Source organism: Pristiophorus japonicus, chromosome 21, assembly GCF_044704955.1.
Source record: "Pristiophorus japonicus isolate sPriJap1 chromosome 21, sPriJap1.hap1, whole genome shotgun sequence".
Taxonomy (NCBI): domain Eukaryota; kingdom Metazoa; phylum Chordata; class Chondrichthyes; family Pristiophoridae; genus Pristiophorus; species Pristiophorus japonicus.
The window spans coordinates 59,116,919-59,136,044 of record NC_091997.1 but is presented as its reverse complement, the minus strand read 5'-3'; the positions used below and the strand labels follow the sequence as shown (position 1 = coordinate 59,136,044).

At 48.7% G+C, this 19,126-nt stretch overlaps 1 protein-coding gene across 5 annotated transcripts in view; it reads right to left on the bottom strand.

Moving 5' to 3' along the window:
* Positions 1-1,001: 1,001 nt before the first annotated feature.
* Positions 1,002-19,126, bottom strand: part of cdc27 (cell division cycle 27) — a 128,417-nt gene continuing 110,292 nt past the window's right edge. For 4 of the 5 annotated variants that reach the window (XM_070864846.1, XM_070864849.1, XM_070864847.1 and 1 more), the window contains 2 exons: positions 12,189-12,369; positions 1,002-2,016 (listed from right to left, as the gene is read on the bottom strand). In XM_070864846.1, the coding sequence (XP_070720947.1) occupies positions 1,925-2,016; positions 12,189-12,369 (273 nt within the window). In that variant the 3' untranslated portion in view covers positions 1,002-1,924. Of the gene's footprint in view, positions 2,017-12,188; positions 12,370-19,126 lie in introns of those variants that run through there. The other variant, XM_070864848.1, reaches the window with a different exon arrangement.

The following is a 19,126-nucleotide window of genomic DNA, read 5'->3' as shown; positions in this document are numbered from 1 at the left end:
TCTGTGACAGCTCTTCCTATTTTGGCACAAGTGCAGAACTTCGCAGGGTCAGCTGGGCTGGATGTACCAATGTCCGAAGCAGGTGTCAAGGCAATACCGGGTGGTTCATCTGGTTTGTTTCTCGTAGTGGTTTGTTACGACTGAGTAGCTTGCTAGGCTATTTCAGAGGGCAGTTAAGAGTTAATCACATTGCTGTAGGTCTGGAGTCATATATAAGACAGCAGATTTCCCTCCCCAGAAGGAAAGGGACTTTTACAACAATCCAATAGGTTGATGGTCTCCGTTACAGATCCTAGCCCTTTTTTTTTGATGATTTATTTAATTAACTGAATTTCAATTCCCCCGCTGCCATAGTGGGATTTGAACTCACGTCCCTGGATCGTTAGTCCAGGTCTCGGGATTTCTAGTCCAGTAACAAACACTATGCGGTTATTGCCAAGGAGCTCATTATGTGGGTAAACGCTGCTTCTGCTGAAGCAAGCAATATCTGTAGGCTGCCCACAAATCTGTAGGGCTGTAACCGTCACAAACCAGCCATGGATAGTTTTAGGCTGCATTGATAGTTTAATCCTTTTCTGCACAAGTAAAGAGACAACATAGCTGACTGTAAAACCAGGAGTGAAGGTTGAGCTTAAAAGCAAGGCAATTTGTAAAACGAAGAAATGGAGGCATGTAAAAGATTAAACTCACTCCACTAATAGGCGCACCTTGTGTGACAAATCATGTTTTGGTGATCTCTGGGGTTGGTTGCGATTAAATGCAACATTGAATTTTTAATAAATCTTCAAGCATTTGATTGAGGGTTGAATGCATCCTTGGCATAGCCACAGGACTGGAATCGTTATCTATTTTGTTACAAAATTCACATTGCTCACAGGCACAGGTTAGTGATCAGCAGCAGGGTGATGTTAGCAATTATCCCAAGAGGGATCAACATTCAGCTACTAAAAGGTTTTCAAAGTATTTTATTTTGGATTTTTTTTCACATCATTAAACTGAGTTGCAAATATATTAACAAAAAGACTTTTTCTAAGACTGTACAAATATCTGAAATTAAAAAGGGATAAGCAACAGAAAAAAAATCCACTTAAGACACCAAGTTACAGTTTTAAATGAAAAATGAAATTAAAAAAATAGACTACATTTCACACACCCACGCGCATACACACCCACGCGCACAGACACACATTGCATTTTCCATTCATTAACACTCCTGCTGGTTGCACAGAGTGACAGCAAGATCCTGGTATCAGTGCGACCTTAAAGGACGCCATCATTGTAAGCAATCGCATGTGCACGTTACAGAGAGGCTGCTCTGCACTCTATGGTGAAGTAAAGTCAGGGGACGGGAAGAGATGTAAAAATACCTCCATTCTCAGCGACTAACTGGCCAAAGGCAACACAGTGACCTTTACCACCCAAGTGCTGCCTGAAAATGGCTGCCATCTCGACTGCTTGCAACGTATGCTGGCCAATCATTGAGGTAACACTAGCCGCTGGACTTTCACCCCCGCTGATTTTGTTTAACAGGGGCTCCTTTTAGGATTAAACAGGGGGTTAAAAACAGCAGCATAATTGTGAACTTTGTGACAGTGATGGTCAAGTTTTACATGAGCAGAAGTAGCAGAGGGAGAGGGAGTTACGCAAGTTCACATTCAGATCAGTAATAACATTTACATTTAAAATCAAAGTCCCCTGTTTAACATGGATATTGCTGAGGCTGGAAATTAAAAGGTGGTGACAGGTTTCCTCGTGATCCACTGACTGGTCTCTCCAGACAACGTTTTTAACGTTGGCGAACTGCATCAGACAGACAATGCTCAAAGCAGAAATACAGGCCCAATGTGAGGGAAAGAGGAGGGAAAGGCCAGGGAGTAGCAGCTCTTGCTCTGAACCCATGTTTTGGCTGGGATGGGTTTTTATTTTACAAGTTGAAGCTCTCGTCGCTCTCCACTGCGTGAAGCTGGGTGTCGTCAGCATCAGTCATGCTACTTTCCTGGGACTCGTCTGTTCCAGCTGAGAACACACAAGTCAGAGTTAGTGCCTGGCTCTAGTAATTCAGCAGTCCATTAGTGAGGAGAAATCCCCAACTCCAGAAAATAACACAACCAAGGATTTGGGAGCCACCATGAAAACCACACAGGATCAGGAGACTCCAGGTTCCATCACTGGCCTGTGCCGATACACATACACAAGACAGACCACTTACTGCTAGATGGAAGTATTTACATAGGAACAGGAGGGCGTTCATCCCTTCGAGCCTGTTCGGTCATTCAATTAGATCATGGCTGATCTGTATCTCAACTCCATTTATCTGTCTTTGATCCAGATCCTTGGATACCCTTATCGAACATAAATCTATTAATCAGAGTCGTGAACATTTCAATCGACCCCAGCAGCCACAACCTTTATGGGGAATGGAGTTCCAGATTTCCACTACGCTTTGTGGAAAAAGTGCTTCCTGATTTCATGTGTGACTGGTCTAGATCTAATTTTCAGATTATGACATGTTCTGGATTCCCCAATTAGGAGGAGAGTTTGTGACAGAATTTCTCTATACCCTATCAATGCCCTTTATCATTTTAAAGAGCTCAATTAGATCACATCTCAATCGTCTAAACGCAAGGGAATACAAACCAAGTTCATGTAGCTGCTGCTCACAATTTAACCAGGGCTCAGCCCCTTGCTTTCTGTGGTTATATATTAATGATTTAGACTCAAATGTCGGGGGCAGATGATACAAAAATTGGACGCGTGGGTGGAAAGCTTCAGACTGCAGGAAGATATCGATGGACTGTCAGAACAGTGAAAAATGGAATTCAATCCAGAGAAGTGAGAGGGGTAATGCATTTGGGGAGGGGCAACAAGGCAAGGGAATACACAATAAATGGGAGGATAGAGAGAGGTGTGGAGGAACAGAGGATCTCTGGAGTGTAAAAGGTAACAGGACAGGTCGATAAGGTAGTTAAAAAGGCTTGCCTTTATTAGCCGAGGCACAGAATACAAGAGCAGGGAGGTTATGCTAGAACTGTGTACAACACTAGTTAGGCCACAGCTAGAGTACTGCGTGCAGTTCTGATCACATTACAGGAAAGATGTGATTGTACGAGAGATGGTAGAGGGGAGATTTACGAGGATGTTGCCAGGACTGGAAAATTTTAGCGATGAGGAAAGATTGGATAGGCTGGGGTTATTTTCTTTGGAACGGAGGAGGCTGAAGGGCGATTTAATTGGAAGTATATAAAATTATGAGGGGCCTAGATAGCGTGGACAGAAAGGGCCTATTTCCCTTAGCAGAGGGATCAATAACCAGGGGACATAGATTTAAAGTAGTTGGTAGCAGGATTAGAGGGAAGATGAGGAAGAATTTCTTCACCCAGAGGTGGGGATCTGGAGCTCACTGCCTGAAAGGGTGGTAGAGGCAGAAACCCTCATCACATTTAAAAAGGTGCCTGGATGTGCACTTAAAGTGCTGTGACCTACAGGGCTACGGACCGAGAGCTGGAAAGTGGGATAAGGCTAGATAGCTCTTGGTCGGCACGGACACGATGGGCCGAATGGTCTCCTTCGGTGTCGTAATTTTTCTATGATTCTATGAACCATATTTAAAGCAGAGATGCAGGTTTTTGAGCGATGAGAATAAACGGTAATGGGGAGCGGGCAGGGAAGTGGAGCAGAGTCCATGATGGGATCAGCCATGATCTTATTGAATGATGGAGCAGACCCAAGGGGCCGAATGGCCTACTCCTGCTCCTATTTCTTACATGATGTTCAGGATCGGACAGGTTCCACGCCAGGTATCAGTTTTCAGCCCTGGTAGCATCCTGGTGAATCTGACTGCTGCAATTTCCTCACCCATTTCTTTTAATGCCTGGGGTGGAAATGGTCCGATCCTGAACAGAACATAAGAAATAGGAGCAGGAGTAGGCCAGTCGGCCCCTCGAGTTTGCTCCGCCATTCAATAAGATCATGGCTGATCTGATCATGGACTCAGCTCCTCTTCCCTGCCCGCTCCCCATTACCCTTAATCGCTCAAAAATCTGTCTATCTCCACCTTAAATATATTAAATGACCCAGCCTCCACAACTCTCTGGGGCAGAGAATTCCACAAATTTACAACCCTCAGAAGAAATTTCTCCTCATCTCAGTTTTAAATGGGCGGCCGCTTATTTTGAGACTACGTCCCCTAGTTTTAGTTTCCCCTATATATGAGTGGAAATATCCTCTCTGCATCCACCTTGTCGCGCCTCCTCATTATCTTATATGTAGTGGGGAAAATGTTAGAATCAATTATTAAAGATATAATAGCAGCACATTTGGAAAGCAATGACAGGATCGGTTCAAGTCAGCATGGATTTATGAAAGGGAAATCATGCTTGACAAATCTTCTGGAATTTTTTTTGAGGATGTAACTAGTGGAGTGGACAAGGGAGAACCAGTGGATGTGGTGTATTTGGACTTTCAAAAGGCTTTTGACAAGGTACCACACAAGAGATCAGTGTGCAAAATTAAAGTACATGGTATTGGGGGTAATGTATTGACGTGGATAGAGTACTGACTGGCAGACAGGAAGCAGAGAGTCAGGATAAACGGGTCCCTCTCAGAATGGCAGATAGTGACTAGTGGGCTGACGCAGGGCTCATTGCTGGGACCCCACTATTTACAATATACATCAATGATTTAGATGAAGGAATTGAGTGTAATATCTCCAAGTTTGCAGATGACACTAAGCTGGGTGGTGGTCTGAGCTTTGAGGAGGATACTAAGAGGCTGCAGGGTGACTTGGACAGGTTAGGCGAGTGTGCAAATGCATGGCAGATGTAGTATAATGTGGATAAATGTGAGGTTATCCACTTTGGGGGCAAAAACATGAAGGCAGAATATCTGAATGGCGGCAATTAGGAAAAGGGGAGGTGCAACGAGACTTGGGTGTCATGGTACATCAGTCAATGAAAGTTGATATGCAGGTTCAGCAGGCGGTGAAAGCGGCAAATGGCATGTTGGCCTTCATAGCTAGGGGATTTGAGTATAGGAGCAGCGAGGTCTTACTGCAGTTGTACAGGGCTTTGGTGAGGCCTCACCTGGAATATGGTGTTCAGTTTTGGTCTCCTAATCTGAGGAAGGACGTTCTTGCTATTGAGGGTGTGTAGCGAAGGTTCACCAGACTGATTCCTGGGATGGCGGGACTGACATATAAGGAGACTGGATCGACTGGGCCTGTATTCACTGGAGTTTAGAAGAATGAGAGGGGATCTCATAGAAACATATAAAATTCTGACAGGACTGGACAGGTTAGATGCAGGAAGAATGTTCCCGATGTTGGGAAAGTCCAGAACCAGGGGTCACAGTCTAAGGATAAGGGGTAAGCCATTTAGGACTGAGATGAAAAGAAACTTCTTCACTCAGAGAGTTGTTAACCTCTGGAATTCTCTACCGCAGAGAGTCGTTGATGCCAGTTCGTTAGGTATATTCAAGAGGGAATTAGATATGGCCCTTACGGCTGAAGGGATCAAGGGGTATGGAGAGAAAGCAGGAAAGGGGTACTGAGGTGAATGATCAGTCATGATCTTATTCAATGGTGGTGCAGGCTCGAAGAGCAGAATGGCCTACTCCTGCATCCATTTTCTATGTTTCTATGTTTCAATAAAATCACCTCGCGTTCTTCTGAATCCAATGTGTATAGGCCCAACCTACCTTCATAAGTCAACCCCCTCATCTCCAGAATCAACCTAGTGAATCTTCTCTGAACAGCCTCCAATGCAAGTATATCCTTCCTTAAATATGGTGACCAAAACTACACTTTACTCCAGGTGTGGCCTCACCAATACCCTGTACAAGTGAAGCAGGACTTCTATGCTTTTATACTCCATCCCCCTTGCAATAAAGGCCAACATTCCATTTGCCTTCCTGATCACTTGCTGTACCTGTATGCTAACTTTTTGTGTTTCATGCACAATGACCCCCAGGTCTCTCTGTACTGCAGCACTTTGCAATTTTTCTCTAGTTAAATTACAATTTGCTTTTCTATTATTTCTGCCACACTATAGTCCATCTGCCAAATTTTTGTCCATTCACTTAGCCTGTCTATATCTCTTTGCAGATTTCCTATGTTCTCCTCACAATTTGCTTTCCCACCCATCTTTGTATCATCAGCAAACTTGGCTACATTATACTCGATCCCTTCATCCAAGTCATCAATATATAGATTGTAAACAGTTGAGGACCCAGCACCGATCCCTGCGGCACCTCACTAGTCACTGTTTGCCAACCAGAAAATGACCCATTTATCCCGTCTCTCTGTTTTCTGTTAAGTTAGCCAATCCTCGATCGATACTAATATATTGCTCCCAATCCCACAAGCACTAATCTTGAGCAATCATAGGCAGTCCTTCAGAATTGAGGAAGACTTGCTTCCACTCTTAAAAATGAGTCCTAAGGTGGCTGAACAGTCCAATAGGAGAACCACAGTCCCAGTCACAGGTGGGACAGATAGTCATTAAGGGAGTGTGTGTGGGAGACTGGTTTGCCGCACACTCTCTGCTGCCTGCGCTTGGTTTCTGCATGCTCTTGGCGATGAAACTCGAGGTGCTCAGCGCCCTCCCGGATGCACATCCTCCACTTAGGGCGGTCTTTTACCAGGGACTCCCAGGTGTCGGTGGGGATGTTGCACTTTATCAGGGAGACTTTGAGGGTGTCCCTGTAACGTTTTCGCTGGCCACCTTTGGCTCGTTTGCCATGAAGGAGTTCAGAGTAGAGCACTTGCTTTGGGAGTCTCGTGGCTGGCATGCAAACAGTGTGGCCTGCCCAGCGGAACTGATCAAGTGTGGTCAGTGCTTCAATGCTGGGGATGTTGCCCTGGTCGAGGACACCAACGTTGGTGCGTCTGTCCTCCCAGGGGATTTGCACGATCTTGGAGACGTTGTTGGTGGTATTTCTCCAGTGACCTGAGATGTCTACTTTACATGGTCCATGTCTGAGCCATTCAGGAGGGCGGGTATTACTACAGCCCTATAGACCATTAGCTTGGTGGCAGATTTGAGGGCCTGGTCTTCAAACATACTTTTCCTCAGGCGGCCGAAGGCTGCACTGGAGGTGGTGTTGAATCTCGTCGTCAATGTCTGCTCTTGTTGATAAGAGGCTCTCGAGGTATGGGAAATGGTCCACGTTGTCCAGGGCCATGCCGTAGATCTTGATGACTGGGAAGCAGTGCTGTGCGGTGGGGACAGGTTGATAGAGGACACCTTTGTCTTATGGATGCTTAGCGCAAAACCCATGCTTTCGTACGCCTCAGTGAATACCTCGACGATGACTTGCCATTCAGCCTCTGTATGTGCACAGACGTAGGCGTCGTCCGCGTACTGTAGCTCAACGACAGAGGTTGGGGTGGTCTTGGACTTGGCCTGGAGATGACAAAGGTTGAACAGATTCCCACTGGTTCTGTAGTTTAGCTCCAAACCAGCGGGGAGCTTGTTGAGTGAGGTAGAGCATGGCAGCGAGGAAGATTGAGAAGCGAGTTGGGGCGATGACACAGCCCTGCTTGACCAAGTTCGGACGTGGATTGGGTCTGTAATGGATCTGTTGGTAAGGATCACGGCCTGCATGTCGTTGTGGAGCAGGCGGAGGATGGTGGCGAACTTTTGGGGGCATCCGAAATGGAGGAGGACGCTCCATCGATCCTTGTGGTCGACAGTATCAAAGGCCTTTGCAAGGTCGAAGGCGGCCATGTATAAGGGCTGGCGCTGCTAAGATCATGTCCGTTGTGCCCTGTAGGGGATGGAATCCGCACTGTGATTCCGGGAGAAGCTCCTCGCCACAGTGCGAAGACGGTTGAGGAGGACTCTAGCGACGAGTTTCCCAGTGACTGATAACGGAGATTCCTTTCTAGTTGCCGGTCAGACTTTAAAAAAAAAAAAATGGTCATGATCACGGCATCTTTTGAGATCCCCAGCATTCTCTTTCTCTCTCTCTCATCTGGAGGGAGGAGAGCGAGAGAGAGAGAGAGAGAGATAGAGATGAGGTTATGCATTCGCACCAACAGTGCCTCTCCGCCATACTTCAGTAGGGATTCCATCCACTCCCGTAGCCTTGTTGTTCTTAAGCTGTCTTATAGCTTTTTCTACCTCGTGCAGGGCTGGGGTTTTACTGAGGTGGCGGTGGGTACCATGCTGCGGGATGGAGTCAAGGACACTTGTGTCAAAGGCAGAGTCTCGATTGGGATCTTCGAAGTGCTCCTTCCAGCGGGCCCTGACTGCCTCAGTGTCCTTGATGAGTGTTTCCCCGTTCTTGGCCAGCAGTGGGGTGGAGCCTTGGGAGTTTGGGCCGTAGGTGGCCTTGACTGCGGTGAAGAATCCTCGCACATCATGGTTGTCGGCCAGTTGCTATATCTCCTGTGTTTTCTCCATCCACCATCTGTTCTTTGGTTCCAGAGTTTTTTGTTGGACCTCAGCCTTAAGCCGTCTGTAATGTTGTCTTGCTGCTCCCAAATTGGGTCGTTGTTTAAGGCTCAGAAATGCCGTGTGCTTGCGATCTATTAGCTCTTGGATCTCCTGGTCATTCTCAAACCAGTCCTGATGTTTCCTGGTTGAGTGACCCGAGCGTCTCTTCGCAGGCATTGGTTATGGAGGCCTGGAGGGCAGATCAAGCGCTGTGGGCATTCTGAGTCTCGGGGTCATCAAAGCACGCCAGGTTAGCCGTGAGGCGCTGACTGTATAGGGCTCTCTGAGCTGAATCTGAACGCCCCGGCATTGACTTTCTTGCAGCACTGCTTCTGCTGCCCTTGCTGCTTTGGGGCTATGTTGATGTTGACGATAGATAGGATTAGGCGGTGGTCCGTCCAGCAGTTGTCAGCTCCTGTCATGGCACGGGTGATGCGCACATCCTTGCGATCCCTGGCTCGGACGATGACATAGTCGAGCAGGTGCCAGTGTTTGGAGCGAGGGTATTGCTACGATGCCTTGTATGTGTCCCTCTGGCGGAACAGGGTGTTGGCGATGACAAGGTCATGTTCTAGACATCGTCAGGAGTAGGGTACCACTGGAGTTGGCTTTCCCTACCCCCTCTCTGCCAACCACGCCTCCCCAGAGGGCTGTGTCCTTGCCGACCCTGGCGTTGGTCACCGAGAATCAATTTGTCGTCCGCAGGGACAGGATTTTGAGGCTGGAGTAAAAACCCTCTTTGGTCTCACCCGTTACATCGAGTGTTGGGGCGTACGCACTTATGACTGTGGCGCATTGGTTCTGGGATAGGGTTATTCGGAGAATCATGAGACATTCGTTAACCCCACAGGGGGAGTATTTGAGGCGGTCGACCAGCTCGTTTTTGACAGCGAAACCGACTGCGTGAAGGCAGCGTTCTTCCTCTGGTTTCCCTTTCCAGAAGGTGGTGTAACCAGTTCCTTGAGCTGGCCTTCCCCTGGCCGCCGAGTCTCGCTTAGGGCGGCGATGTCAATGTCAAAGTGTCTAAGTTCCCGGGCAACTATGGCGGTGCAGCGTTCCGGCCTGTCGCTGTTGGAGTTGTATATGAGGGTCCTGAACTTCATGTTAAAGGAGTGGAAGATGCCGGTGCGTGAGTTTTTTTTTTAAAAACATGGGGTGGTAGTTGCACACCAGCTACCACACTGGCTTAGCTGAGCAAGGTCTTGGTCCAGTGGCAAGGGGGTCCAAGACGACTGGAGACCAGGCACTGCTGTATGGGCCTAGTTGCCAACGGCGATGTGTTGGCCTCAAGCTCGGTGCTAAGTAATGCCCTTGATGGTAGGTGGTCCGAGGCTTGGTTGGGGCAGGCATTGGGTCAGTGGTGCACTGGAGTTCAGGGTGGAAGGTCAGTGTGGTCACAGCCATGGTGACCTTTTACATGTCACCTTATCGAATACTTTCTGGAAATCCAAATCCACTGGTTCCCCCTTATCCACCCTGCTTGTTACACCCTCAAAGAATTCCAGCACATTTGTCAAACATGATTTCCCTTTAATAAATCCATGCTGACTCTGCTGGATTGAATCATGCTTTTCCAAATGTCCTGCTACTGCTTCCTTAATAATGGATTCCAGCATTTTCCCAACACAGATGTTCGGCTAACTGGTCTGTAGTTTCCTGCTTTTTGTCTGTCTCCTTTAAAATAGGGGCGTTACATTTGCAGTTTTCCAATCTGCCAAGACCTCTCCAGAACCCAGGGAATTTTGGTAGATTACAACCAATGCATCCATCATCTCTGCAGCCACTTCGTTTAAGACTCTAGGAAGACATGTCTATCTTTTTCCTCCACTGTGAAAATGTATGCAAAATACTTTTCTGCCATTTCCTTATCCAATATAATTTCACCTGCACCAGTATTCCAATGGGCCTATATTCCTCTTTACCGCTCTCTCATTATATTGATTAAAACTTTTGATGCAAGCTTGGATATCCCGCGAGAGTTTATCCATTTTGGCACCCATGCTTTTTATATCCCTTTATGGTTTCTTTTTAAAAAAAATAGCTCTCCAGGCTGCTGGATTTCCACTTTCCCCTTGTACTTGTGAACCTTTCTTTTAGCTCAATATTGTCCCTTACCTCGTTTGCTGACCATGGTTGCTGAACTGCACAAGTGGAGCCTTTGCCTTCTAGACTGTACAATACTACTTTGAAGATGGTTTGTCCATTTTACTGGAGTCAAATCATTTCTCATCTCGTCCAAGTTTGCCTTACTTAAATTTAAAATATTGGTTTGTGACTCTCCCTCCCAAACTTAAATTCAATCATATTATGGTCACTGTTGGCAAGAGATTCCCTGACTGTCAGATTGTTAACTAATTGTGCTTTGTCACACTCCACTTATGGTCTTATCATGCTTCCCTTATCTCCATTTATACAGCCCCCTTCTCAACATCATGACTGTCAAAATGTGTAGACAACTCCCAGTCTTGGATTCCACCCCACAGTGTTTCACTGCCCCATCACCCTTACTGAAATCCTGTCTTTCTACTGCTGTAATGGTGTCCTTTATCAATACCGCAATTCTCCTTTCCCAGTCCTTTCTAAAAATTCTACAGCCTGGAATATTTAGCTCCCAGTTATGTCCAGCTTGTAGGCCTCTTTAATGGTTACTACACAAGAGTGTAAAGCTCAAAAACAGGCCATTCAGCACAACTGGTCTATACCAGCATTTATGCTCGAGACTAGCCTCCCCTCACCCCCAGCATATATCATACATTGTACCCTGTAAGCAGAAGTTGTGTTTCCCACTTAATTGTCAGGTCAGGCCAGCAAGTAGGGGTGGGACCACTGCGATTTGGCAATCCTTTTGACAGGCAACTCTGGCCAGGAATTTGTATTTACAAGATTATATTGGATTACCTGCGTTAGTTGATAGTCAGTCTTTAACCAGAAGATTGGCGCTAGTTAGGCTCTGGCAGTAGTTCAGCATGTTAGAAGTAAACATTCATTTCAAAACGTTAAATCTATGCAAATGGGTAGCTCCGAGAAGCAACCTCATTGTCCTGATGCATCAATGCCAGCAAAGTTTGTAATGTGGGCTTTTAGTAAATGAACAGTAATGTTAAATAAATTGGTCATTGGTTTATACCATAAACCTTGGTCTCAAAAGTGTACCATTTGTCCACCTACCGAAGATCAGGAGCACTGCACGGTGGCACATGCTACATTCCAGTAACCTGCTGTATAGCAGTCCCAGCTCTCAGTTAAAGTTCAGGGTTTTCTACCATTTACCTGGATATTAGGCAGGTAAAGGCATCCTCTGGTTCATAAGGGACACAAGGTCAGTTTGAGAGTAGTCAGTGACTGAACCACAGTAAAATATAGAGTGCAGTCAGGTCAGGCAATATTGGTGGTGACCCAGGAAGGGAGTGCTGGCCCATCCGCACAATTCTCTTTGGCATATGGCCTCGGAAAACCTCGGACAGAAGCTGGGAGAGTGGGAATTTTCCATACATACTTTAAAATAACATGCTTTTATTACTGTTCATTTTTGTTTTCAATGTAATCGTGCGCTCAGGGTGATAGATATTTGTATAGCGTGTCTGGGCTGGCTTGCAATCCAAAGGGTGCAAGGCCATCATTTTTTTTTAAACTTCAGAAAAGCCATCAGAATGGCAATAAATACGCCAGACACACAAATCCTACTTTTCATTACCCACATACAAGGTTTAAGAGAAAGCTCTCATAATACTGTGAGCATACAACAATACCAACCTGTATCGTATTGGTATCCCTCACTGAGCTGCCCATCATTTGTCACAGGCTCCTCATCATCTGGTAAGTAGCGCTTGTCAATGGCCTCTTTAATCTGGTTGTTGGCGCCCTTTGGGTCAAGATCCATGGCCCAGGAGAAGTTCATTAGTGCCAGGTGTGTCTGCCCTAATTTCTTGTAAACCTGAGGGTAAAAATGTTTAAATGTTGGAGAAGCTGAGAGTTTCTGTGAGGATAAGAGTTTCTGAACCAGAGAACTGCAAGGCCAGAAAAGAAATCGTGGTAGGAGATTCAACAGTTAGGGGAACAGATAGGCGTTTCTGCAGCCGCAGACATGGCTCCAAGATGGTATGATGGTATGTTGCCTTCCTGGTACCAAGGTCAAGGTGGTCACTGAGTGGCTGCAGGACATTAAGGGGCTGAGGCTGGGGCGGGGGAGGGGGGGATGTAAACAGCCAGAGGTTGTGGTCCATTTTGGCACCAATGACATCGGCAGAAAGAGGGAGGAGGTCCTGCAGGCAGATTTTAGGGAGCTAGAAATGCAATTAATAAGCAGGACCTTAAAGGTATTAATCTCCAGTTGTGCCACTCAGTAGGGAGTACAGAAATAAGAAGATAGAGTAGATGAATGCATCGCTTGCGAGATGGTGCAAGAGAGAGGGCTTTAGATTCCTGAGGCACTGTAACCCTTTCTGGGGGAGGTGGGACCTGTACAAATTGGACGGGTTGCACCTCAACAGGGCCAGGACCAATATCCTCACGTCGAGATTTGTTCGTGCCGATGGGGAGGGTTGAAACTAGCTTGGTAGGGGGGTGAGAACCGGAGTGTAGATTCAGAAAGGAGAGAAGCAAAGCTGGAAATGGAAGGCAATAAATTAGTAAGTGAATTTGGAAGGCAGAGGAAACAAAGGCTAGAAAATAGACAATGGGGTTTGACAGTGATAAATGGTATATACTTCAATGCAAGGAGTATAGGGAATAAGGTAGATGAGCTGAGAGCACAGATAGACACCTGGGAATATAATATTATAGCTATTACTGAAACATGGCTGAAAGGAGGGCATGAATGTCAACTCAACATTCCTGGTTACAGGGTTTTCAGATGAGATAGTGGGGGATAAAAAAGGAGGAGGGGTTACAAGATTGGTTAGAGAAACAATTACAGCGGTGAGGAGGGATGATATGTTAGAAGGATCATCAAATGAGGCCATATGGGTTGAACTGCTGGGAATGTACATGGACTCCCAAATAGTCAGGGAGATAAAAGAGCAAATATGTAGGCAAATTTCTGAGAACTGCAAAAATAATAGGTAGTAATAGTAGGGTATTAGTAGCAGGAATAGCTCAGTGAAAGAGCATTTTGGTCGTCAATCGTAATTCAGTTAGATTTAGCGTAGTTATGGAAAAGGACAAAGATAGATCAGGAGTAAAAGTTCTCAATTGGGGAAAGCCAATTTTATTAAACAGAGATGTGATTCAGCAGAGGTGGACTGGAAACAGCTACTTGAAGGTAAACTAGTGTCAGAGCAATGGGAGGCATTCAAGAGCGAGCAAATATGTTACATCGAAACACAGAAAATAGGTGCAGGAGTAGGCCATTCGGCCCTTCGAGCCTACACTGCAATTCAATGAGTTCATGGCTGAACATGCAACTTCAGTACCCCATTTCTTGCTTTCTCGCCATACCCCTTGATCCCCCTAGTACTAAGGATTACATCTAATTCCTTTTTGAATATATTTAGCGAATTGGCCTCAACTTTCTGTGGTAGAGAATTCCACAGGTTCACCACTCTCTGGGTGAAGAAGTTTCTCCTCATCTCGGTCCGAAATGGCTTACCCCTTATCCTTACACTGTGACCCCTGGTTCTGGACTTCCAATATTGGGAACATTCTTCCTGCATCTAACCTGTCTAAACCCGTCAGAATTTTAAACCTTTCTATGAGATCCCCTCTCATTCTTCTGAACTCCAGTGAATACAAGTCCAGTTGATCCAGTCTTTCTTGATATGTCAGTCCCGCCATCCCGGGAATCAGTCTGGTAAACTTTCGCTGCACTCCCTCAATAGCAAGAATATCCTTCAAGTTTGGAGACCAAAACTGTACACAATACTCCAGGTGTGGCCTCACCAAGGCCCTGTACAACTGTAGTAACACCTCCCTGTCCCTGTACTCAAATCCCCTCGCTATGAAGGCCAACATGCCATTTGCTTTCTTCACCGCCTGCTGTACCTGCATTCCAATGTTCAATGACTGATGTACCATGACACCCAGATCTCGTTGCACCTCCCCTTTTCCTAATCTGTCACCATTCAGATAATAGTCTGTCTCTCTCTTTTTACCACCAAATTGTATAACCTCACATTTATCCACATTATACTTCATCTGCCATGCATTTGCCCACTCACCTAACCTATCCAAGTCACTCTGCAGCCTCATAGCATCCTCCTCGCAGCTCACACTGCCACCCAACTTAGTGTCATCCGCAAATTTGGAGATACTACATTTAATCCCCTCGTCTAAATCATTAACGTACAATGTAAACAGCTGGGGCCCCAGCACAGAACCTTGCGGTACCCCACTAGTCACTGCCTGCCATTCTCAAAAGTACCCATTTACTCCTACTCTTTGCTTCCTGTCTGACAACCAGTTCTCAATCCATATCAGCACACTACCCCCAATCCCATGTGCTTTAACTTTGTACATTAATCTCTTGTGTGGGGCCTTGTCGAAAGCCTTCTGAAAGTCCAAATACACCACAATTACTGGTTCTCCCTTGTCCACTCTACTGGAAACATCCTCAAAAATTCCAGAAGATTTGTCAAGCATGATTTCCCTTTCACAAATCCATGCTGACTTGGACCCATCATGTCACCTCTTTCCAAATGCGCTGCTATGACATCCTTAATAATTGATTCCATCATTTTACCCATTACCGATGTCAGGCTGACCAGTCTATAATTCCCCGTTTTCTCTCTCCCTCCTTTTTTAAAAAGTGGAGATACCCTCCACTCGATAGGAACTGATCGCATATGGAATGTTGGAAAATGACTGTCAATGCATCCGCTATTTCCAAGGCCACTCTGGGATGCAGTCCATCAGGCCCTGGGGATTTATCGGCCTTCAATCCCATCAATTTCCCCAACACAATTTCCTGACGAATAAGGATTTCCCTCAGTTCCTCCTTCTTGCTAGACCCTCTGACCCCTTTTATATCTGGAAGGTTGTTTGTGTCCTCCTTAGTGAATACCAAACCAAAAGTACTTGTTCAATTGGTCTGCCATTTCTTTGTTCCCAGTTATGACTTCCCCTGATTCTAACTGCAGGGGACCTACGTTTGTCTTTACTAACCTTTTTCTCTTTACATATCTATAGAAGCTTTTGCAGTCCGTCTTAATGTTCCCACAAAGAAAAAGAGTCGGGCTCTCAAATCTAGAGCCGCTGGATGTTAAGGGGCATACAGGGTAGGAAGAGTCAAAAACAGTAAGCTCATGACATATACCGAGGGCTAAATACTGCAGAATCTCTCGAGAAGTATCGAAAGTACAGGGGTGAAATTAAAAATAAAATTAGGAAAGCAAAGAGGGCATGAAAAAATATTGACAAGCAAGATGTTTTATAAATACATAAAGAGCAAGAGGATAACTAAAGACAGACTAGGGCCTATTAGAGACCAGAAAGGAAGTTCATGTGTAGTTCTTCATGAATACTTTGCGGCAGTTGGTGAGGGGAGCGACCTATAAAAGGCCCAGCGGGAGATCGAGAGCCAGCGGCAGTTGGTGAGAGGGGAGCAGCCTATAAAGGCCCAGCGGGAGATCGAGAGCCAGCGGCAGTGGATGAGAGGGGAGCGACCTATAAAAGGCCCAGCGGGAGATCGAGAGCCAGCGGCAGTGGGTGAGAGGGGAGCGGCCTATAAAAGGCCCAGCGGGAGATCGAGAGCCAGCGGCAGTTGGTGAGACGCGGGAGCAGCCTATAAAAGGCCCAGCGGGAGATCGAGAGCCAGCGGCAGTTGGTGAGAGGGGAGCAGCCTATAAAAGGCCCAGCGGGAGATCGAGAGCCAGCGGCAGTTGGTGAGACGCGGGAGCAGCCTATAAAAGGCCCAGGGGGAGATCGAGAGCCAGCGGCAGTGGGTGAGACGCGGGAGCAGCCTATAAAAGGCCCAGGGGGAGATCGAGAGCCAGCGGCAGTTGGTGAGAGGGGAGCAGCCTATAAAGGCCCAGCGGGAGATCGAGAGCCAGCGGCAGTTGGTGAGAGGGGAGCAGCCTATAAAGGCCCAGCGGGAGATCGAGAGCCAGCGGCAGTGGATGAGAGGGGAGCGACCTATAAAAGGCCCAGCGGGAGATCGAGAGCCAGCGGCAGTGGGTGAGAGGGGAGCGGCCTATAAAAGGCCCAGCGGGAGATCGAGAGCCAGCGGCAGTTGGTGAGACGCGGGAGCAGCCTATAAAAGGCCCAGCGGGAGATCGAGAGCCAGCGGCAGTGGGTGAGAGGGGAGCAGCCTATAAAAGGCCCAGCGGGAGATCGAGAGCCAGCGGCAGTGGGTGAGAGGGGAGCAGCCTATAAAAGGCCCAGCGGGAGATCGGAGAGCCAGCGGCAGTTGGTGAGATGCGGGAGCAGCCTATAAAAGGCCCAGGGGGAAGATCGAGAGCCAGCAGCAGTTGGTGAGACGCGGGAGCAGCCTATAAAAGGCCCAGGGGGAGATCGAGAGCCAGCGGCAGTTGGTGAGAGGGGAGCAGCCTATAAAAGGCCCAGCGGGAGATCGAGAGCCAGCAGCAGTTGGTGAGAGGGGAGCGGCCTATAAAAGGCCCAGCGGGAGATCGAGAGCCAGCGGCAGTGGGTGAGACGCAGGAGCAGCCTATAAAAGGCCCAGGGGGAGATCGAGAGCCAGCGGCAGTTGGAGAGAGGGGAACAGCCTATAAAAGGCCCAGGGGGAGATCGAGAGCCAGCGGCAGTTGGTGAGAGGGGAGTGGCCTATAAAAGGCCCAGCGGGAGATCGAGAGCCAGCGGCAGTTGGTGAGAGGGGAGTGGCCTATAAAAGGCCCAGCGGGAGATCGAGAGCCAGCGGGAGTTGGTGAGACGCGGGAGTGGCCTATAAAAGGCCCAGCGGGAGATCGAGAGCTGGCGGGAGTTGGTGAGACGCGGGAGCGACCTATAAAAGGCCCAGCGGGAGATCGAGAGCCAGCGGCAGTTGGTGAGAGTGGAGCGACCTATAAAAGGCCCAGCGGGAGATCGAGAGCCAGCGGCAGTTGGTGAGAGGGGAGCAGCGTATAAAAGGCCCAGCGGGAGATCGAGAGCCAGCAGCAGTTGGTGAGAGGGGAGCGGCCTATAAAAGGCCCAGGGGGAGATCGAGAGCCAGCGGCAGTTGGTGAGAGGGGAGCAGCCTATAAAAGGCCCAGCGGGAGATCGAGAGCCAGCAGCAGTTGGTGAGAGGGGAGCGGCCTATAAAAGGCCCAGGGGGAGATCGAGAGCCAGCGGCAGTTGGTGAGAGGGGAGCAGCCTATAAAAGGCCCAGCGGGAGATCGAGAGCCAGCGGCAGTGGGTGAGGCGCGGGAGCGGCCTATAAAAGGCCCAGCGGGAGATCGAGAGCCAGCAGCAGTTGGTGAGATGCGGGAGCAGCCTATAAAAGGCCCAGCGGGAGATCGAGAGCCAGCGGCAGTGGGTGAGAGGGGAGCGACCTATAAAAGGCCATGGGGGAGATCGAGAGCCAGCGGCAGTGGGTGAGAGGGGAGCGACCTATAAAAGGCCCAGCGGGAGATCGAGAGCCAGCGGCAGTGGGTGAGACGCGGGAGCGACCTATAAAAGGCCCAGCGGGAGATCGAGAGCCAGCAGCAGTTGGTGAGATGCGGGAGCAGCCTATAAAAGGCCCAGCGGGAGATCGAGAGCCAGCGGCAGTGGGTGAGACGCGGGAGCAGCCTATAAAAGGCCCAGGGGGAGATCGAGAGCCAGCGGCAGTTGGTGAGACGCGGGAGCAGCCTATAAAAGGCCCAGGGGGAGATCGAGAGCCAGCGGCAGTGGGTGAGAGGGGAGCAGCCTATAAAAGGCCCAGCGGGAGATCGAGAGCCAGCGGCAGTGGGTGAGAGGGGAGCAGCCTATAAAAGGCCCAGCGGGAGATCGGAGAGCCAGCGGCAGTTGGTGAGACGCGGGAGCAGCCTATAAAAGGCCCAGGGGGAAGATCGAGAGCCAGCGGCAGTTGGTGAGACGCGGGAGCAGCCTATAAAAGGCCCAGCGGGAGATCGAGAGCCAGCAGCAGTTGGTGAGACGCGGGAGCAGCCTATAAAAGGCCCAGGGGGAGATCGAGAGCCAGCGGCAGTTGGTGAGAGGGGAGCAGCCTATAAAAGGCCCAGCGGGAGATCGAGAGCCAGCAGCAGTTGGTGAGAGGGGAGCGGCCTATAAAAGGCCCAGCGGGAGATCGAGAGCCAGCGGCAGTGGGTGAGACGCAGGAGCAGCCTATAAAAGGCCCAGGGGGAGATCGAGATCCAGCGGCAGTTGGAGAGAGGGGAACAGCCTATAAAAGGCCCAGCGGGAGATCGAGAGCCAGCGGCAGTTGGTGAGAGGGGAGCGGCCGAAAAAAGGCCTAGCGGGAGATCGAGAGCCAGCGGGAGTTGGTGAGACGCGGGAGCGGCCTATAAAAGGCCCAGCGGGAGATCGAGAGCCAGCGGGAGTTGGTGAGACGCGGGAGCGACCTATAAAAGGCCCAGCGGGAGATCGAGAGCCAGCGGCAGTTGGTGAGAGTGGAGCGACCTATAAAAGGCCCAGCGGGAGATCGAGAGCCAGCGGCAGTTGGTGAGAGGGGAGCAGCGTATAAAAGGCCCAGCGGGAGATCGAGAGCCAGCAGCAGTTGGTGAGAGGGGAGCGGCCTATAAAAGGCCCAGGGGGAGATCGAGAGCCAGCGGCAGTTGGTGAGAGGGGAGCAGCGTATAAAAGGCCCAGCGGGAGATCGAGAGCCA